Here is a 24,121-nt window from a genome sequence, read left to right as displayed (position 1 = left end):
ATTTCGCCGGTTATCATAGCGACGTGTCGTCGTCCGGGTTGAATCGGAAAGGTGGGAGGATCCGAGGGTTCGGAAAAAGACGAGCATGCAAATGAACCGACCGGTTGAATTTTCTCGGCGCGGCGCTCGGCGGGCTACGTGGCTCCCGAGTGCGTGTGCCTTCGGTACGTGTATTTGTAAATACGGGCTGTGTGAACACATTTCTCTTTCTCGGCGTGCTCGTTTACGGCCACGTATGGGAAGCGTATTCGGGGTGGAAAGCGTCCATCCTCCCTGCGCGAGACGAAACTAAGGGGAAATTGACCAGCGCGCAGTGGTTCTCTCCCTCTTGTCTCTTCCGTCCGAGCGGCTCGCAGGGCTCCCAGGGTTTCTTATTACTCGGGACACATGCGCCAAGAAAAACTACGTTGCTCGCGAGGGACGTCGTTTGCATAGAAGTATAAATAATTATGATGCGTCTCTGCATTACACCGCGCGCAACAACGGGGGAATAGAATTCATTTGCGCTCGTAAAAACGTAAGGAGAAGTAGCGTGAAAACAGCGGCTAGACTGTGTTTATGATCGACCTAAAATCTGAACAGGTTGTTCGGTTACGGGGCACATTTTTGTTCGGCCCGGATGTTTCGAAGAAATTCGGCCATTCGGATTGTCTCGTTTTTTCCCCTGAATTTTCATAATTTTGACGAGTCGAAGTAAGGTAAAGTAAATTTAATAAGTAATTTAAGTGATATAAGTAATTTAAGTAATTTAAGTAATTTAAGTAATTTAAGAAGTAACTTAAGAAGTAACTTAATCAAATAAAGGCGAAAAGTAAATTCGGAATTCAGAAAACAAAATTTGCACATTTTTCGAATTGTTGATATTTGGTTAGATTTTACAGAGCCCATGGGATTAGAATTCGACGGGATTCTTTGAAGCTCGCGTGTCTGACCAATCATAGTTATTTCTACTCTGATCGATACTTATAAATATTGGCAATTATCGACTTATGTTCCATAGTTATTTGATATGGTATTAATATGAAGATGATATAAATTTCCATGAAGCTATTGACGCGTTTCTGTATTTATATTTATTTAGTAGAATCAGTGTACATTATTAATAGAATAAATATTTAATAATAGTAGAGTTAGTAGTTATTATTTATTAGTAGTTATATAGTAATAATAGCAGAGTTAGTAGTTAGTAGTTATAAAGTAGAGTAAATTATTAAGTAGAATCAGTGTACAGTGGTCAGACACATTAGTCTGTGGTATTCGTAGGAATTGAGTTATAAATTCATTTTTCTGGTTCTGAAAGTTGTTTTCCAATATGAAATTCATACTTTTGCATAATCTCGTCGAATGATTATTTCATTATATATCATAAAGTATTTCATGTATATATATATGGAAACTTTTCGTAAATAATCTTAATGCTATTAAGTTTAGTGGTGCAAAAGAATTGACGCAAACCACTTACTTTAATTGTTTAACTCTTACTTCGTTTTAAATCTGACTACTATTTACAATAATCAATAGGGCAACCTGTGCTAGTTTTGTGTTTAATTGTAGATTGGTATTAACATACAGTTAATTTATTTAATACATTGATCATTTATTTGTTACAATTAATTAATTAACATACATATTATTCACAAAATTGTTGCGCGAACAGATGTTTTACTTACAGAACAACCCCATTTTTATTTTAATAATCAACGAAGACAGTGTCGTCAGCATAATATTTTTCTAATAATTTATTGCAATTACAAGTTCTTTTTTTTAGTAATCATCGAGCCAGTTTCAACTCATATTCAGTAGAGACAGAAACCAAGAGTGTATAAATATCTCTTACTTTCCATGCAAAATCACAACCCCTTGTTACCCTTGTCATCGCCGTCTTTATTGTTCTTCGAAACAAAGGATGAATTGTAAATTAGTAGTACGCGCGCCGTCGGTCATCCTATGTTTTCGCACGCAAAGCTTCGGAAGTGTACTCGAATTAATCGAATGAAAATATTTTTCGACAGTACCATTGTTTCACCGTATCGTCAACAGAGATTAAAAGGGTCTTTCGTCTAATCGAGCCGTACACGCAATACGCAAAAAATCTGAACACGATCGCGCGTAAATGATCTTTTACAGAAATTCCAAATAGATTTCGTCGAGAATTGTTCGACAAAGTACTCGTCGATGGACGAAACAGCCACGAGCGAGAAGGATTAGCGAATAACTTTGTACACGTTCAAAATGTAGAACGAGCAAGCGAAACAGAGATTGGTGGAGAAGCGTTTAACCCTTTGCACTCGAGCGGCGACTCTGAGGCGACACTAAAAATTGGTATACTATTTTTCAAAATCATTCTAAGAGCATCAGACTCGTTTATATTTTAAAAAAGCTATTAAAATTGCATTGTACTTGCCAATAGACTCAATTTCATATTTGCATAAATCACAATAAATTATATAAAATAGAAATACTGTAGATCAGAAATCGTATTTTAGATTTCGAATTCAAATAGCTTCGATTGCAAAGGGTTAATTTACTCGAAAAGTTGAAGAAACTTTCCAGCAACTGCTCTATCCTATATATAAACGTCCTTTAATTCTTTAAATTAATAGCAATTAACAACCTCTATTCGAATAATTTTTTCGAATAAAGAATTACGAGAGCAATTTATCCGAATAAAGAACCACAATATCTGGCGAATAACAAAAATCGTTACTCAAATAAAATGTTCCGACTAAAAGGAATTCATTCGGACAATTGCAATTAGATAAATATTTATTCGAAGCAATTCGAATACCTAATGCCCGACTCTGCGCTACGAAGTAAATAGAACACATTACGTGAACGGTGATATCAATGTTAGCTTCTCGACGCGGAAAGCAATAATATGTGGAGCAGAATTTCTCGCAGAATAAAACACAGCGGAAAACCGCCTCTCGTAATTAAGGAAATGGATCCCGTGATACTTTTATTGCCGTGCCTGCACGCAGAAAAGCAGTTCTACGCGCGTGCCGCATCGAACAAGGGGTGACGTTCAGCATAAGGAACGCGAAAAAGAGGGGGGGATTGAATTGTTCCTGTGTCGTTTACACGGCCGTTTATTTCACGGAAGTCATAATCGTTATTCTTGCGGGTTCGTTCTGACCAACCGACCGAGATACACAGTTTTTACATTTCTCGTGTTTCTCGTCGCTTTCACAGCGTGGACACGACGAGCGCGCGGTACGACGTCCTGCGAATCAATTGGAGAGGATATCTGTTCGATTCGGAACTTTTTTATCCCCTTTGCGACATCGCTGTATCTGCCTGATAACGGAGAAGTGCGATTATCGATCTTTAGTTACCCCTCATCTTGCAAAGAATTAGCAATGCTAAGATTTGATTCTGCAAAGGGGATTAATGAATCGAATTATCAGCGAATTAAAACTTTACGTTGCTTCTTCGCGCGTAAGCGCATAAATAAATGTCTTCCTTTGCTATTTTTCTTTTCTCTTGGGATGCTATTTGTCAGTTGGGTGTACTGGAAAAAAGAATATTTTCTGCATAATTGTTGTACGCGACTATTTTTATAAAGAAAAAGATATCGTATTTAATAGGAGTTTGTTAATGCATCTGAAGAAATTTGTGAATTTAGAATGCATTTTTCGTTGGCTTTTCCCACGATGCATCGATATTAACGGGTAAATGGGCCAAAATTGCATTCCAATTTTACAAATTCCTTCAAATGCATTGACAAAGTAAAATAACAAATTATATTTACATCATGCCTTATGCATGATTGTCTATCCCTATGAAGTGAATTCGGTCATTCGAGTTGCAACAACAAAAATACATGCTACGAACAAATCATAAAATCGTATAAAATACGGATAAAGAAACGACATCGATCTTAAATAAAGAATGATCTTTAAAATGTCAAGGTTAAATTTCTAAAACTTCTCGAAACATATCGTTAAACAATAAAGATAGAAAATTAATAATAAAAATTAATAAAAAGAAAAGTTTATATGATATAAATATTGTATTAATGTAAATTTATATAATATAATTATTAATATAACGTTTCGACTGAATTTTATAAAACCTTCGAATACTTATGTTGCACGAAAATTCGATGTTCCTTTATATTTTCTTAATATTATATAATCTTAATATTATAGTCATATACATCTATATAATATAATTATTAATATAACTTTTTGACTGAATTTTATAAAACGTTCGAATACACTTATGTTGCACGAAAATTCGATGTTCCTTTATATTTTCTTAATATTATATAATCTTAATATTATATTAATATAAATTTATATAATATAATTATTAATATAACGTTTTGACTGAATTTTATAAAACCTTCCAATACTTATGTTGCACAAAAATTCGATGTTCCTTTATATTTTCTTAATGTTATATAATCTTGATATTATATTAATATAAATTTATATAATATAATTATTAATATAACGTTTCGACTGAATTTTATAAAACCTACGAATACTTATGTTGCACGAAAATTCGATGTTCCTTTATATTTTCTTAATATTATATAATCTTAATATTATATTAATATAAATTTATATAATATAATTATTAATATAACGTTTCGACAGAATTTTATAAAACCTTCGAATAATTATGTTGCACGAAAATTCGATGTTCCTTTATATTTTCTTAATTATCTAGATAACGTTCTACACTGAATCGAAAGTTCGTTGTATTTTCACATTCGTATACTCCACTTTGATATACCGCAAAGTATTTTTTCCATTTTCAATGTATATTTAATTACTTCATAGAAGTCGAGAGAAGTTGGTGTTCCAATACTTTCCGCGCTAACAGTTCCAATATCATTCGCTGGAGTTATTTTAACCCGTCAAAGACGACGTCTGTGCAGCGTGCAGACTTCCACGCGGTCGCTGGACTTGTTAACCAATATGACGAAACATTTCGTCAACGTTTTCTTCGCATGTAATATACCAAGGTATCAGGATATGAGCCGTTTATTTTGAAAGTGGCATAAGTCACTTTGCTTTTAAGTCGACATATTGAAGGATTTGCGTTTTAACACGTTTCAAAATATGGATGCTAACTTTCGAGAAGATTTACTTGTACTTGTTATCTCAGGATACTGATATTTTTCTCAGTATAAATAATTTCGTATAAACATTAAGAAATCACCACTTTTCATTACGCTAAAGTGACTCATGCCACTTTCAAAACAAACGACTCATACGCTGAAGAAAATTGTGCAACAAATAACAGGTGAGCGGCCGCATCACAGTCCTCATCTCAGAGATCGCTCTTGACGGGGGTTAATCAAGAGCATACTGCAATAACGCAATAACGATTAACATTCTATTTCTTTAATCACGGATCAAGCGTCGCCCGTATGGTCCCACTCGCATAACGGCTGTCGCGAAACCAATTACGAAACAGTGGCCCGAACAAAGAGCCTCCGTCTCGATCTAGAGCCGCGACAAATGAAATTTGTACTGCCGGAAAAATATAAAGAGAAGTAATTCTCTTCGTTCCTTTCACTTTCAATTCGGAGCGTAGGAGCGGACTTCTCGCGGAACAACCTTTGGACAACGACCGCCCTTCGACGAAATTCAATTTCCAGCTCAAACAACCGACAACTGCGGCGGGGCAACTAAAACTCGTTGTTAGAAAAAAGGGGGGGGAGAGGGAGGAAGAAAGGACGAAAATGGAGGAGGAGAGGAAGAAAAAATAGAAGGGAGAGAAACGTGTCACCCTTCGACGAACGGTGCCACCCCCGAAAATAAACAGCGACGCTGAGCGAGCGAGCGAGATAGATAGAGAGAGAGAGAGAGAGAGAGAGAGAGAGAGAGGCCGGGTCCGGCACGTTGACGCAGAGTAGAGAAAAAAAATGCTTCCACCGAAAAATTCGCCTCCAAACAAGCGGATGCAAATGGGGGGTAGAGGGTGTGGGGGTGGGTGGGCGACGGTAGCCGGCAGTGTTGGCCGGCCAAGAGGTCGTGGAAAGAGGGGCTGAAAGGAGGAGAAAGGAGGTGGGGCAGCGAGGGTGGCAACAAGAGGAAAAGGGATGCCGTAGGAGGGTTGATATCGGCTCGAAGGTGAGCTTCGGAACGCAATGTCCGGCCTGGTCCAGCCGGCAGAGATGCGAGTATTGATCTAGGCTCAGACCTAACCCCCCTCGAACCTTTCCTCCCTTCTCGGCCACCTCCAGCCGCCTCCTTCGCCTCCACCATCTCCGAGCTCGTCGCGAAGCCAGCCCTGTTCCGTTCCTGGGGGTCGTGGTTCAGAGAAAAAGGGATGGAAGCCGGGGGAGAACCGGGAGCGGGGATGCGCGGCACTGGCGGGACAAGAGGGAGAAGGTTCGAAGGAGGACCTCGAAGTCCGGCTCGCCGAGCTGCCCCTTTAGCTACGCACGTTCACTCTCACCTCCTCCACCTACGATCTCCTCCTCTTACATTAGACACGGCGCAGCGGTTCTCAACTTTCGAGGAACGCGACTGGCTATCGGGGCGGATCTGTTCCAGCGGCGCCATGAATTATCGGCGCTACCAATAACCAATCCGCCATTTCTTTCAGCCCCTTCTAGTTTAACCGTTGTGTCAATAACCGGGCACCCGCGTACGCACCATTCCGCGTGTTCGCTTCGAAATAGTTTTTGTTTCTCGGTTAAACATTTCAATACATACGGATGGATCTCGTCGTTGGTTTACACGTTATTTCGCATCGGTGTACGTTTCGAGGCTACGATTTTGTTATCAGAAAAGCGCTAAGCTTGGACGGTGAACGGTGATACGTACGTTTGTTCAACAACCGCCGCACCCGGGCACCCTTATTAAGGCAAGAGGATAGGATGCGCGTATGGAGGAGTAGAAATTCTCCGGACGATTTTAATCAAAATGATATTTTATCGAGGCAAATATTATTGCGGTGAAATAAACAAAAATGGATAGTCAAATTTATTTATACGTGAAAGTTGTATAAAACAGTGACGTAATATAGAAATTCGTCGTACGGGGCAGCTGGGAACATCGGTTATTGAACAACGTCGACAGTCTTGGTTATTGACGTAAGGATTTAGCAGGCAGCTTTCGAAGAACTTTTTAGAATTTTTCATTTGAAAATTAAAATCTGCGGAAATCTGCGGAAAGTGACATTGCATTTCCGGTTTTAAAGATGCGTCGATATTTAAATTCTTTCTTTTATCGTAGAATAAAATCTTTTATCGTAAAGAAGAAGAACGTTCGGATAATAGAACAATTACTTGGGCATAGGGGTTAAATCAATACTCATTTTTTCAGTAGATAGGGTTGCATATCGATAGTCGTGAATTCAGACATCGGAGGTTCGGTTAATCGAGATTCTACTGTACCGAAGATATAAACTTTTTTTTAATGAAGATTAAACTTTCCGATGAGACATCTTTTGAAAAACTTTTATCTTCGTGTGTACTATAACGAAAATCCTCTCTCTCTCTCTCTCTCTATGGAGTTCGAGGAAATCAAATCTTGCCATTGTTATAAAGTAATATATACTTTGGTTGTAGTTAGAAATCGTTAGATGGAATCATTTAAAAACATCATTCGTTTCTATGATGTTGCCCCATGATAGAGTGAACAACAAAATTTAATAGATGTTTTCCAAATTGGAACGTTTCTAAAGACGTTGGAAAATGTAAGTCTGATTTGTATTTATTTATTTCAATGACTTATATATGACTTATATTGTATTTTGATTCGAAGATCGAAGGTTTTCCTTCAGAATCACTCCGCGAAGCATGATCTCTGATTCGTCTTACGTCGTTTGTTGAGACCTTAGCGAAAATTGTACTATCAATTTTGCTTCAATATGAAGTATTAGGTCTACCGGAAAGTTCTGTCCGATAGTGTCACTTCAAGTTTCCACCCATATGCACATGTTGATTTAAGACATATACGACTATAATCGTCAACCTCATAATTGGATTTTTATGCAAAATAGAAATTGTCTGCATCAGTTGCGAGAAATAGAAACAAAATAGGGTAGATTTCTCTATTCCCCACATTACGAAACGTGTAGAAAAATAAAAGTTTCACATATAAATTGATGATCCATACTTTTTTATTATGTTTACCTATCAACGTGTAAGATTCAGGGAGAGGTATCACTTTGCATATAAAACTATTCCTTTTCTATACTAAACTGGGACATCTATCCTAGTCAGTTCACTCTTTCTTTAATCACTTTAACAGATTAAAAATAAGAGTTTGGCATTTTCAAGTTCTTTTAACCTTTTCTTCTATTTTAAATCGCAACCGCCCAATTTTGTCATAAACGCATCACAGTCTGCCCGTAATTCTGTCATTTCAAAATATTAGGTCTACCGGAATGTTTAACATTTTCAAGATTTATATGGGAAAGTCGTTCAGTACCGATTGCTCCACGTTCTATTATTATGTCTTGGGATCAAAAGAACAAAATTAAAATTTTACTGTTTTAGTGTTTTTGTAAAATTTAACGATAATAACTGAAAACGAACAAGAACGCGAAAATTATCATCTGAACGGAGTGAAAAATTGTCGTTCAGTACCGACCCGATCATATTTTTAATTTTAACCGATTATAATGTTAATAATAAGACATTCAATCGTTAGGATAACGTTCAAGCTTTGTTTTTATTAGGTCTACCGGAAAGTTCTATCCGATAGTGTCACTTCAAGTTTCAATCCATATGCACATGTTGATTTGAGACATATACGACTATCTCTCTTTATCATTGCATTTACACGCATGTACTCTCCTAAATAAACTGAAACAAAGATGTCTCGTGTCATTATTAAGCGAGACGCGATCGCGAAAACATGGCTACCGATGATAATGCCAGACCACATGCTGCTTTGGCGACTCGTCGGAAAATCGCAGAGCTAAGCTGGCAAATTCTGTCGCATCCCCCATACTCCCCAGACCTAGCACCCTCCGATTATCACTTGTTTCTCTCTTTGCAAAACTTTTTACAGGAAAAAGAATTCAAAACTGAAACTGATATCAACCAAGCACTGGTTGAGTTCTTCGGCTCTAAAAATAAATCATTTTTTAAAAATGACATTTACAAGTTGCCATTACGCTGGCAAGAAGTCATAAGTAACGATGGAAAGTATATTCTACAATAAATATTATTAAATGTATAAAGATTGTGTTATATTTCAATTCAAAAACGGACAGAACTTTCCGGTAGACCTGATACTTAATTGATGTTACAAATATTTAATAAATATTTAGGATATAGATTTTACGACAAGAATCCGAAATGCTTCGTTCAAATCAATATTTTCTTTATTTCTCGCGAAACGAAACGTTTGGATATTATTGCGTTTATACTTGCATTTGAGATATGTGCATTGTTGGAAGCAAACGGATGTTAAATGTTCCAGTTACATTAATATTTTTGAGAACAATGTGTTCATACTTTTCTAAATGAAGTAACAAATAATTAATAGAAATTTAGACAGATGAAATATTATTTCAAATAATTATTTCGAGCCGATTTTAAAAACATACTATTCCAATTAATAATTTTCTTTACCACCACATGAAGAACTATTTTCGATACATGTACCTATCTCTGCGATGCCAAATCATTTTTTTAAAATGGCATTTGCAAGTTGCCATCGCGCTGGCAAGAAGTCATAGGTAACGATGGAAAGTATATTCTACAATAAATATTATTAAATGTATGAAAATTGTGTTATATCTCAATTCAAAAACGGACAGAACTTTCCAGTAGACCTAATGTATTGTGTAAATTTCTGCTCGTTCCTGTTCCACAAAACAGTTAAGGAAAACTGTGTATCAAGTTCCATGTGAAGGGAAAGCTTCGATCAATAAATCTATTGTAAATTCAGTCATGAAAAAAATGATCCAACGTTGTTAGACGCATTGGAATACTATCAGAAATACGTTGAACACTTATCCCACACTCTTCTGTTCGTCCAGAATCGATGACCCAACGTTTTGTTCATCTAATGTTGTAAGTTTATGGACAGAAGATATTTTCAAGAAAGGATTTGTTTCGAATTTGCGATTAGATAGAGCCAAATGATTTTCATGGTTCGTACCTAGACATTGTAAAATCTTTGATTTCTCTGGGATTGTGTTGTAACATGATACACTCGTTCACAACTTAATATTGTGAATAGAATAATAAGAATTTCTTGAATTAAATCGAAAAATCGAAAGAAAGTTCTGTGAAGAGTATATTAGCGTTAAATCAATCAGAAAATACAGAGCTGAAGCCAGTATAAGAATCGAAGCACCGAGCCTCAGAACGCGAACATGGCGAATGAAAAATTATTTAAATTGAAAAAATGTTACGATTCATACTTTACACTGGCGGTTTGTTGTGCTAACAGTATAGAGGAAGTACATAATATCTGAAAACTCGTTGTTTACTCCCTTCCAGAACACTGCCTCAACACTTGAGTTATAAATCCGTGGCAAAACAACTATCCACCCTTTTCTTATTATTTTTATATTGTGCGAACTGTTAGATAACAAGGGTGAGTATTATTGAAACACTTTCCATTTCCTTGGAAAAACAATATTGATTTTATAAAATATATTATGTACAGTATTTTATAAAATATTGATTCTACGCTTTGCTCATTGTTACCAATCTTTCAAGTGTGTCGATTGTTTTCGTACATTATCAACTTGGGTAGAATTAAGAGCAGAGCATTTCTTTCGTGGTTCTGTACGCTTTTCTGTAACAGTACCGCAGTACCATGGACTTTCTAATTACAGTCACAATGATCATCCATTCCACACCAATTATTTCAGAGTGACACTATTTTCATTGTTCGTTACTATCATTATACTATCCTGTTACACGAAGGTACTGATTACATAATATTACATCTATACTAAGGTACTGATTACATAATATTACATCTATACTAAGGTGTAGATGTAATAGTTAATGTAATAATTAATTTAAGAATTAATCTAGCAACTCACAAGAAAAACGTGCAGTTGTCTCACTGAAACATACGTTCAAAAGGTGAAATTTCACCCTCCACCAAAGGTTAGCCCTCCAAAGTTGACTTTTTAGATGTTCATGTCGAGTATGATCGCTGTAAAAAAATTTTCCATTTGCTATTTAAAGCAAAATTTAAGTGAAACAAAAAATGTGTTCATCTCAGTACATGCTCTCTGAAATATACAAACCAATTTGTACAACTGTAACACTCGGCTTACAGTTAAGCACGTCCCAATTAAATGTCCAGTATATACAACAATATTAGAAAAAAAGTAAAAAGTGCCCGATACCATCAAAGAATGTTTGGACAACTACGAACAAACAGCAGAAGTTATGTCATACTTAGAAGAAACCGAATTGTTTAGCAAAATTATATAGTAACTTAAAAAGCCTAGATTAAGAAAACAATGTAAAAATATAATGCAAAACTACCGTATATTACACTACATGTAACCTACAATGTTAATCCACAAGCTTCAAATGTTATTCCAATAAGAATTCGCTAATTGCTGTTAAGCAGATGTGACATTAAATAAATAAACAAAAAAACCGTGTTCTTAATTTTTACACATTTTCGAAATATTTTAAGGCAAGATGAAAGAAAGTGATAAAAATAATATGCAATTCTCCACGAAATAACACAATTTTAAAAGAAATATCTAGAATAGAAATACAATTTGAAAAAGAAACAACTAGAAAATGTTATCGTCTCGTTAAGATCGACTTCAATCTCTTACAAACAGCAAAACGAAATAGAACAGTTAAACGGTTAATATCTAATAATAATATCTAATATCGAAATTCGTAGAATCATTGATAAAATCAAACAGAAAAGAAAAATCACGGTTTCAAAGTCAAACAGCGACTACAATTTTCAGATCCGATTAGCGTATACGATTTCGTTGCTGCCTCGAAACACGAGTTCCGTATCGCGTGTCCCTTAAATGCAAATAACTCATCGGGTTCCCTTAAACGGCCAGTAATTCACGCCATCATTCTAAATCATCGGTTCGATTATGTCGTTCGTTCGTTCGATTATATCTTCGTTCCGCGCGATAATTCAATGGGTGACGGGTGACAAGTCGTAATAATTCGTTCGCGGGGTGACAAATGGAACAACAGGGTGGCGGCGACGGTGAATGGTGGCGGAGGAGCGCGAGCCGTGCGGTGCCGGGCCGAGCCGAGCTTGCGGAAGGCGACACTTTCGCCGTCCGTTTATATTCACGTTTTACGAGCACCACTCCAGACCACTTGCAACCGCTTGACACCTAGCCGGGCTCCTGAAACTGATCCGCCGCTAATAAACCTTGGCCTTGATACGCTCGAAACACCTTGCGCTCGCGAAGCGCGCTCTTCCGGATCCGAATGGGTCGCGGACACCGTCCCGTAACTTCTGATTTTTCTTTGTTCTCTCTTCGGCAGGGCGTGGCTGACTTCGATTTTCACCCTTTCCACCCATCCGCCGTGGGATACTCGCCCATTTATTCATTAAAGGCACCGACGAGTCGCGGGAATCGACGAGCAGCTTCGATTTTCTATTCCCTCCTCGAAACACCCTATTTTTTCGCCGCGTTTCCTGCCTTGTCCCGGGACGTATGCGCTTTTTTAAACCGTGCAATTATTGATCTTGTTCTGGCTTTCAGACTTTACACAGGATTAATACGGAACACGCATTGTTCCTCCAACGATCCGGTCTTTTCTCTCCTTCCTTCTTGAATTTTAGTTTTCTTCTTTTTAATTAAACGTTTCGCGTCGCATCGACTGTACGGTTAGCGACGACTGGTAAAAGTTTTACTTAGGATTCGGGATTTTACGCTTCGTGTGTTATCTGTTCAAGATCTTTTTAGAGACTATAGCACACACGCGTACCGTTTGTACACTCGCAAACGCAACACTCATAGTGTATTCAAGTAGAATAGTTTATAAAAATATCCGCTGTAGAAGATTAGAAACAAGTCGTTTTGACCCGACCGGTAATCCTAGTCTTAAATACAGGGTAGAATCTTTCGGTCCAGAATTTTGTTTTCTACAAGTAAAAGTGAGACTAAAATGTTATATAACAAAAAGTCCGCGAGCGATGCTGATTTTTGTAATTAATTCTTTTTCTTGTGCGCTTGCGTTTTCGTATCTTTCGCAAAGCATTTATGGACTTTTTGTTACATGATATTTTTAGTCTTATTTTTACTTGTAGAACACACTTCCGAAATATCTATGGAAAAATGCGGGACACCGTGTATAAGATGTGAAAGCTAAAGTTTATGAAAAGGGAAACCTTTGAGTTGTGTGGTTGAAAATCTGTATCAACTTTTAACGCACAGACTTGAACATTCTTCCATTTGTAGCAGAAAAAGGAACATATCGCGTATTCGATCATTATTATATTTATATTATTATTATATTATGAAGGTAGCATTTTAGTTTATAAATTATACACATGCAAGTTATCGAGAACGTGAATTCACATCAAACAAGTTCTTTCTTTCTACATCCTTTAGTTCCTGGAATATACTTTTAATTAAACAACACATATGAAATATTTTTCTAACAACTGTCCTTCGGTAACATTTCATCATGATCAATTTACATCTGAATTTTGTATGTTCCTTTGTAAGTGACGCTGGAGTTAAATTTATATCATTATGATTCTTCAGTGAATTGTTGACATTGTTATTAACTTTTTGTAAAGCTGACGATATTTTAAAGCGCCATTTTTTCACTAAATAATTTTCACCAATCTCAAGTGGCACTGTGTGCATTTACGAGTAGTAACATAATCGTAAGAAATATCCGTATTATTTCGTGCAAAATTTTGTTTACCATTTTTATCATTTAATAATCACACGGACATCGAATGACTCAATTGTATCATCACCCCACTCCTCTCCGCGAATTAATTCGTAGAATCAGTCATTAGGAAACTGTTTGTATTTCTATCACGACTATTTGAACAGCTCATTAACATGTAGCTTACATTGTACTGTGAAAACAGACGTTTTACGTAACGCGAACAATTAATCCACGGAATGCTGGTCATCCAACAGGGAGTCAGAGAAGAGACATCTATTCTAGCCCACACCGAATTATCAGCTGTAATATCTTCATACCGAGTTCATGAGCGTGACCACAACATGTTTTTGTTATTTTATATACACTTGCTAAATTCAAATACAATATATGGTTCATCTATTGTAGAATTAGATGAATACGTCTCTTCTTATTTCGTTATTTAAGGTCTATCATGGACAAAATATTCGTTTGAAAAACAGTCGTTTTGTTGTGAAAATCATCGTACCAGATAAATGTTAAAAATACTGACCTTCTAATATACGAACTAGACAATGACACACATCATTATAAATATCCCATCGAATATGTAGATTTAGAAAAGGAGCAAATAGGAAATAACGCCACAAAAAGGTAAACTACCAATTAGGTTCTAACACATACCGCTGTATAAAGAACTTAAACATTTTCTATCGAATGAAGTCGAACCAGTTGGTACATTAAAAAGAACTGCACTTGTCAGTGCTACTGAACGATTTATTAAGAAATCTGCACACGTAAATGCTATATTTTAAATAGGTAAAATTCAGTCAATTCAGCAGTAAAAATTCTCTCAATTGTTCCTCAGCTTCGAAACAAAAATGGACAACTTGGAAAGAGGAGATACGATTATGCGAGCCTCGCGGCTCGTTTTTATGGTTGTTGATAATCGGCAACTGTAAAAACGAACCGCGAGGCTCGAATGATCGTATCTCCTCTTTCCACAAGTTGTCCATTTTTATTTCGAAGCTGAAGGACAATTTGTGAGAATTTACTGTAATACGTTTAATCGTGACATTCAGTGGACGCATCCACGAAGAGAGCGAATTTAAAGAAGCACTTACATATTTTCTTCCAAATTAAATCAAACTGGTTGGTTCATTAATATGAACCGACCTTCTCAGTGCTAATGAACAATTGATTAAAAAATCTTCGAACGTAAATCCTATATTTCAAAAATCTGTAAAATAATCGCAGTTAGTGTCAGTGAATTATTTATTAAAAAATCCTATATTTGAAGAATCTGTAAAATAATCGCAGTTAGTGTCAGTGAATTATTTATTAAAAAATCTTCAAGCGGGAATCCTATATTTTAAAAATCTGGAAAATAATCGCCGTTTTAGTGCCAGTGAATAATTTATTAAAAAACCTTCGAACGTGAATCTTATGTTTCAGAAATCTGTAAAATAATCGCCATTGGTGCCAGTGAATAATTTATTAAAGAACCTTCGAACGCGAATCCTATATTTCAAAAATCTGTAAAATAATCGCAGTTAGTGTCAGTGAATTATTTATTAAAAAATCCTATATTTCAAGAATCTGTAAAATAATCGCAGTTAGTGTCAGTGAATTATTTATTAAAAAATCTTCAAGCGGGAATCCTATATTTAAAAAATCTGGAAAATAATCGCCGTTTTAGTGCCAGTGAATAATTTATTAAAAAACCTTCGAACGTGAATCTTATGTTTCAGAAATCTGTAAAATAATCGCCATTGGTGCCAGTGAATAATTTATTAAAGAACCTTCGAACGCGAATCCTACATTTCAAAAATCTGTAAAATAATCGCCATTAGTGCCAGTGAATAATTGATTAAAGAATCTCCGAACGTGAATCCTACATTTCAAAAATCTGTAAACTAATCGCCGTTAGTTCCAGTGAATAATTTATTAAAAAACCTCCGAATCCTACATTTCAAAAATCAATAAAATAATCTCTGTTAAGTAAAACAGTTTGCAATTACTAGGGACACATTCGGAAGCGAGCAATTACTAGCTCGCATCAGAATGCGAGCGAATTTATTACTGGATGGAATTCTTGGCAAGCACACGGGCCGAACGACTCGTTCCTGCGAGGCCTAATCGAACCCGATGAAATGAATGTTATACACCGAATTGATTGGCATTCATGGGCACATATTGATCTTGGTCTGACCGGCAGCCCTTAATGTCATTCGAGCGAATGCCACGGCTGCTATGGTTTTCGCAATAATTCGAACGTTCGCGAGGGTGCATCGAGAACTTGGGGGAGTGTATTTCGGTGGAACTTGAAGAGGTCAGTAGCAACTACGGGCGCCCGTGGAGCATCGTACGATAACGTCGCACCGAGTTACTCGAATCCCAATAAATCCAAACGGCCCCGTCGGCCACCCTCGCGTCCCGCCATGTAACCGAGCAGGCCTGCACAACGGACGCCGAGATTAGTATTAATTTATAGCGCTGGAAGATAGGACAGAACAACGCGCGGCGGTCGCAGTGGTTCAGCCTGGCAGAGAGGGTGGAAAGTGAAATTCGGTGGCTACGGGAACGCGACCGGCTACGCCATTTCCATTTTCCACGCTGATAATTGGAAACTGGCCGGGCAACTTTCGTCAGTATGTAAATTCGTGCCGCTCCTATCTGCTCTGATCTTGCGGAGGGCGGTCGTGATCGGGGCCAGCGCCTTTTGAATGGAGCTGACCTGGACATAATATAGTAGGCGATGAATTAAAAGGGATTTTAGTTGATTAAATATGAAAAACAATTTTAACCCCGCGGAGAGATACAGCGGAAGCTGCTCGACGCATCCTTTATCTTGCGATGTTTCTTCAATTGTCTAACACCATTTTCCGAAATTTTACGTTCATCAGGGAATTCTGGTGCGAATCTTTAAACAAATTCTTGCACATTTCCCCGAAAAATATAGGTCCAAAAATACGTCTACAAATGTCATATACAAAATGAATTCACAAACTATATATATTATTATATTACTATATTACTATATATATTTTTTTTTTTTTTACAATATTACTATATCTACAAATGTCATATACAAAATGAATTCACAAATTATATATATTATTATATTACTATATTACTATAATAATATGACTATAAAATATTACTATAATATATTACAACATCTACAAATGTCATATACAAAATGAATTCACAAATTATATATATTATTATATTATTATATTACTGTATTACTATATTACTATAATAATATTACTATAATATTACTATAATATATTACTATATTACAATATTACTATATGTACAAATGTCATATACAAAATGAATTCACAAATTATATATATTATTATATTATTATATTACTATATTACTATAACAATATTACTATAATATATTATTATATTACTATATTACTATACCATATTATTATATTACAATATTACTATATGTACAAATGTCATATACAAAATAAATTAACAAATTATATATATTATTATATTATTATATTACTATATTGCTATATTACTATAATAATAGTACTATAATATATTACTATATTACTATATTACTATATTATTATATTATTATATTATATATTATTCATCTGAACTTATAAATTAAGAAAATAACAGCTGGTTAATCATTCGTAATATAAGTGATCAGTATTAGCAGACAAAAATCTTAATGCGTTTTTCGCGAAAGTATGTTTTCCAAAACATCGCCATGATATCTGAAAATCTACTTAACCATCAAAACTTACATCTTAGGAAACAACAAAATATTTTTACTGTTTACATTGTTTTAGGCTGCCAATATTAAAAAATCAGTAGGAAAAAATCGACGAATCAAATTTCAAAGTGTCGCCATCTGGTTTAATCATCGACTCTTTCCTTTGTTCTTAAAGTTGAAATTTATTATGGCAACTATTAGTTTAACTCTTTCGCATTCTAAAAATCGTAGTAACATTCAGTTTGTTCGAATATATCATAATAAAGAAGAAGTTCAAAAATTAGTGCCACCCATATATGACCGATGAGACACTCGCATGTTAATAATAATGGAAACATATTTTTCACAGTGATCTCACAGTCTCTCTCGAAATTTTTGAAAATTCTGCTTCACTTTCTGAACATTTTTATAACATTCTCTTTAAGTACCTAAGTTCGATAGTTTTATTTAGTTCGCAACTCTGTTTGTTCAACGATAATCATTTCCTTACAATTGATGGTCAAATTCATGGAAATCAATCGAATCATAGATGTTTCCACTGTTCCGCTTTCAATAGTTTTCGCTCTGCGCATCTCGAAATGTAATTTGAATATTACGCTATTTGAAAATTGCCACAATTGTCTAACAATATTAAAGCAAATGACATTTACGTTCTATGAGCGAAAAGTCGATACAACGGAGTTAAATATCAGGAGTTCGGTGCACCGTGGATAGACCTCGTGCATCTCTCGAAATATGCACTATTCCTGGACTTCTCAAAATCTCTAGTGTTCCCGAAACTTTCCTAAATCCCTTCCATATTCATGACCCTCGATTGCACAGCGATTGTAAACGAGATCACGCCGACAGATTACAGAATTATCGTTATCAAAATTGACTAGTCGCCCCTAAGCCCTTCGTTGATGAAATATCAACAAGTACATAGATACTAATACCTACTACACATACACCACTATTACATGCTAAATTGGTTTACAATATTGTCAGATGTCCATACAGTGCATGGAGAATTTTATAAAGTACAGTAATTTCTTCTATTTTGGAAAAACGTGTAATAAATGTGCAACCCTTCAACAGAACATTTTTAATGTAAGAATTTAATTCTTACACGACTCTTTCAGAAATTATGGATCATTGATAATATAATTTCATAATTTCTAGAAATCTATCTTACGACGGATGAAGAAATAACTCGGATTTTTCATAATATTCAGCAACAAATAATGAAGTTTCATCTTGAGGAAAGTATACATATCTAAAGCAATAGAACGGTTGCAAAGTTTTTAACAAATTGTTGATCAGTTTGAATCAGTAATACGTAGAACGTAGTACATTTACAAAATACACGAGTTTCTATACTACTATTTTTATCTCGTTTCTGCAAACGAAATAAATGACAAATAAATATAATAAGTAAATATAAAATAAAATCTTTCAACACCCCTGAAAGATGCACCGCTGTCCCATTTCTTGTAAAATTTCCAATGAAACTTGCACAATGATCCGTAGTCCAGTGATGATAAATGGTTAGTACATATTAAAAGCATTACATATTATAAGTTAGTACATATTAAAAAGCAATAGAACGGTTGCAAAGTTTTTAACGAGCTTCTATAGTACTATTTTTATCTCGTTTCTACAAACGAAATGAATGACAAATAAATATAATAAGTAAATATAAAATAAAATCTTCCAACACCCCTGAAAGATGCACCGCTGTCCCATTTCTTGTAAAATTTCCAATGAAACTTGCACAATGATCCGCAGTCCAGTGATGATAAATGGTTAGCATCGTAGCCGATGCATTTTTTAAATTATCCCCAACACGAAGCGAGCCGCTGCCGTCGCAAGAAGTATTCGCTTTGGTAATTCGCCTTCATATCGCAGATCTTCGTGACGTTATCAGACAAGACGCACAAATAACAATATTAGTCTGCTTCTATTATAGCCGGGAGGTAATCGTATTTTCTTAGAGCCGGCAGAAACTGCGAAAAGATTGAGATCCAAACATCGAGATAAAATAACACTTCGGGGTAGAGTGGGTAACTTTATCGTTCTTATGGCGTTATCTTATTAAGGGTATGCCGGCGGGACGCGTGGGAGGGATGGTTAATAGCATGCGAGGGTGAAAAATGAAGAAGAGACGAGGACCTACCCCACGGGCCATCGGTCATCGCCCAATGCCGCCCCATCGTTCTCCCTTTCCTTCTTCCGCGATATCAGCCTGTAATGAATCTGTCGCAGAGCTACGGGATTTCATTTCCTTCCTGGAGGACACAGTGGCCCGGTTCAAGTGATTTTTATGATTCCGGCGCGTCCCATAATTTAGGTTAGCTGCGGGGGGTGTTCCCGGCCGACAAGCTGTATTAGAGACAACTCCAGACGAAATTGAGCAATTGGAGAGACATTATTTATAGTGCCAGTTACAGAAATTCATCGATCGTTGACCGCCGCGATAAAAAAGAAATATATTTTGCGGTTTATTCGTTTACGTAATTGCAATAAGTAATTAATCATTTTTTTAGCAAGTGTTTCGAAGAAAATTGGGAACATCGAGTGCCTGAGCAATGTGCATCGTTAGCCCATTATCCGGCAATGGGACACTTTTTCAAATTTGTTTCTTTTGAAATCTGCGACTTCTAAATAAAATAGTGCTATATAACTTACATGTTTTTTTACTATATAACTTATAGTAACTTATATGTTTCTCAAAGAGATTGCAGCAGCTAACTGGTTAATACTTGTTAACGTAATAATATAATAATAATAATATAAAGATAGGCTGGTAATAATATAATAAATACGTAAAGATAGGCTGTCTACTTATGACAAGACTGTTGACTTTATGAAAAATAAGATTTGTCTGCATTAATGGAAATATGCTAAAGCTGCGGAGACATTTAATGTTGCTCATAACAATTTTAACGAGTTTAAAACAACACAACAATAGTTGATATTTCTTTAAATGGTTTCACTGTTTCGCATTTAATCTCTCACATTTTTATTGTAATTCCATATTATTAGTATTTGAAATTTTTTGAAATGGTTTCACTGATTCGCATTTAATCTCTCACATTTTTATTGCAATTCCATATTATTAGTATTTGAAATTTTTTGAAATGGTTTCACTGTTTCCCATTTAATCTCTCACATTTTTATTGTAATTCCATATTGTTAGTATTTGAAATCTTTTTAAATGGTTTCACTGTTTCGCATTTAATCTCTCACATTTTTATTGTAATTCCATATTGTTAGTATTTGAAATTTTTTGAAATGGTTTCACTGATTCGCATTTAATCTCTCACATTTTTATTGTAATTCCATATTGTTAGTATTTGAAATTCTTTTCAATGGTTTCACTGTTTCGTATTTAACCTCTCATATTTTTATTGTAATTCCATGAAATCTGCAGTTTACTTACGAGTGTCCGTAATATTGGGTTGGCAACTAAGTAATTGCAATAACAGAAAATTAAACGTGTTCAACATTAGAATCATCGGATCAAAATAACAAGTTAAAACGACTCGTTCTCGGAATTATAACTCGTTCTATCAGAATTATAAAAATGTTCTTATGACAAAACTATGAATGGACTCTGAATTTAAGCATACATTGAGTCCCGTAAGTATTCATGCCTCTTTTGAAACGGTATAACTTTTTTAAAGCTGGACTCTGATACTTTTCTTTTAATCTCGCAATTATTTGGAACGACAAAAAAAGAATAAAGAACTCTCATTTTCAACCTTTTTTTATCTGAGCCTATAACACAAATTTTAGAAAAGCATTTTCAGATCTGCCACTATATGTATTGGGTTGGCAACTAAGTAATTGCCGATTTGTTCAATGAAATAAAAAATTTTTTTTTACTTGGAACGAAGTTTCATCTGTAATGTATTTTCCATTTTGTTCGATGACCTTTTGCCATCTCTCTGATAACTTGAAAATTCCACGCTCGTAGAAAGTCTGATCCTTTTCGGCCAAAAACTGAGTTAAGCGAGATTTTACAGCGTCATCGTCATTCAAAGTTTTACCACGGAGGGAGTTGTCCAGGGATCGAAATAAGTGGTAATCCGATGGCGCGAGATCAGGGCTATATATGGTGGGTGTAACATCAATTTCCAACCAATATCCATGAATTTTTGCCGAGTGGACAAAGGCGTGTGCGGCCTAGCATTGTCCTGCTGGAAAATGACACCTTTACGATTGACCAATTCTGGTCGCTTTTCCTTGATCGCTGCATTCAATTTGTCCAGTTGCTAACATTCACGGATAATAAAAAATAACATAATAATAATAATAATAATTTTGTAATATAACATTTACGGATATCATAAAAATGGGAGTGAGAGACATATATAAACTGAAATCGGCAATTACTTAGTTGCCAACCCAATACAATAAAGTTGCGATAGTTGGAGAAAAACGATTCGCACGATAAAATTAGGTAAAGCAGCTTCCATCGTGTTTGAAGGCGACATCCTTTTATCGAGTAGATCGTAGTATAGAAAGGTCGACGCTGTGGCAATTGAAAGCCAACCCTGACTTCGCCTCTCGTCTTACCATCGACCCTGAAGAGGCTCGCGAGGGACGGGCTGCTCCTTAGGAAGGAGCCGAACGCCTGCGACCCAGTCCCAAAGACTTTGACCCACATCATATCGCTCGTTTTTGCTTTCGGTTGCTTCACCTTCCGAGTTCCTTCCCTCCCGGGACTATTATCTTAATCCCATACATCCTCTTTAAGAAGCGTTCCTCCCGAATGGAGGCTACTTCCGTGGTTCCCTGTGAACTCCTCTCCTTTCGGGTTTAATCCCTCATCCCTGCGGGGAAAATCGATTAAAATGCCGGGTTCTCATCGTCCGTTCATTTCACGAGATTTCTTTATTGCCGCGAATGAGCTGGAGATTAGACTGGATCAAAATATTTTGCAGCGAGGGGCGGCGAACATGAGGGTGATACTTTGATATCGATCTTCTCTCCCCGTTTCACGGCCGGCAGACGTTGATAAGTATTTTTTGAATGAGATGTATTTATGGAACAGTGCGTGGCACGAGTGGTTCTGTTGGTATTTATTAGATATCGGTTGTAAATTTGTTGGATTTTCTGTACTCATGACAAAAATGGATAGATGAAACATAAAATAGCGAACCTATTGAAAAAACTGAGGATGCTGATGCATTTATTCCGACTTATTAAAATTATTTAAAATAGAGAACAAATTGCACTTGCGTGACACGACATCTTTTTGATTGCCACGAGGCTATGTATTAGCACCTATTTCGACAATTTCTCGTTGTAGTAAATTTTTAAATATAATAAATTTTTAATTTAAATGTAATGAAATGTAAATGTAAAGCAATGTAAATGTAATGTAAATGTAATGTAAATGTAATGCAATGTAAACGTAATGTAAATGTAATGTGAATGTAATGTAAATGTCATGTAAATGTAGTGCAATGTAAACGTAATGTAAATTTAATGTGAATGTAATGTAAATGTAATGCAATGTAAACGTAATGTAAATTTAATGCAATGTAAATGTAATGTAAATGTAATGTAAATGTAATGTAAATGTAATGTAAATGTAATGTAAATGTAGTGTGAATGTAATGTGAATGTAATGTGAATGTAATGTAATGTAAATCCAATGTAATGAAATATAAAATAATATAAAATATAATACATAACATTTGCATACATGGTTGAAAAAGTAACAAATATGTACGAAAAACGTCGATGCAAGAAATTGCCTAGTTTCTTTAAAAAGAACAAAGAGAACGCGTCCGAGACTAGAATGCTCCCTTGAAAATATTGAATAACCTTCGTATTTAATGGATAATGTTCGAAATATCGAATTCGGGATTAAAGACATGTTGAAAAAATAAGTATGCAGATTGGACGCAAGCGTCGAACATATTCCGTTCGACGTTCCATCATTTTTTGTCAGAAGAACGAGACAGTGTCCCTTGGATGAAGCGCGCACAAAGGGATCGCGCCGTAAAGAGATCGATGTGGAAATCTCATTAACATAGGGCTTAAGAAATTAGGCCGGAGGTAGCTTTTTTTAAACTGAGAACGCCGCGCGACGATTTTATCGACGATCTACCTACCGGGGGAACAAAGATCGTATTCCCCCGTCGGTGTCCTACTTGAAAAATATTCTTAAGCCTGGGTGGGCGCACGTGCGACGAACACTCATAAATTAGAGATGCTCGATCGGCCAATTAATACGATGTTTCCAGTGGCAGGCGATCGGGGAGTCGGAGAGAAAGCGCTGAAAGAAACGGGGGAAGCCGCCGCGCCGCGCCGCGCCACGCCGCCGGCTAAAAAGACTGCGAGGCTGGCAAATCGGGAATCATCGTATCCCGCCGAAACCACACAGATGGAGATTATTACTTAAATACTGTGGAACCGACGTGCCTGCACGCGGGTTGCGTGAAACAGAGCATAAATTAAATTAGCATAATACTAAGCCGCCGAACAACGTGGAAACCTGCCGAAAATGGGCATTATCTTTCAATTATCTATCAATTACCGACAGGCACCCTTTGAAATTATCTCGGTTCCATCTGTTTCACGTCGCGGCGGGAACCCGACGGCTTTCTGAAGAAT

General features: G+C 36.0%; 1 protein-coding gene across 1 annotated transcript in view; it reads right to left on the bottom strand.

The window, feature by feature from the left end:
• The window catches only part of LOC117227341 (uncharacterized), a 97,580-nt gene extending 75,417 nt beyond the window's left edge, over positions 1 to 22,163 (bottom strand). The window contains exon 1 of the mRNA XM_076527447.1: positions 22,073 to 22,163. Within this exon, the coding sequence (XP_076383562.1) occupies positions 22,073 to 22,163 (91 nt within the window). The remainder of the gene's footprint in view (positions 1 to 22,072) is intronic.
• Positions 22,164 to 24,121: the final 1,958 nt, after the last annotated feature.

The sequence above is a fragment of the Megalopta genalis genome, unplaced genomic scaffold, assembly GCF_051020955.1.
Source record: "Megalopta genalis isolate 19385.01 unplaced genomic scaffold, iyMegGena1_principal scaffold0020, whole genome shotgun sequence".
NCBI classification, from domain to species: Eukaryota; Metazoa; Arthropoda; class Insecta; order Hymenoptera; family Halictidae; genus Megalopta; species Megalopta genalis.
This window is presented reverse-complemented; position numbering and strand designations above follow the sequence as displayed.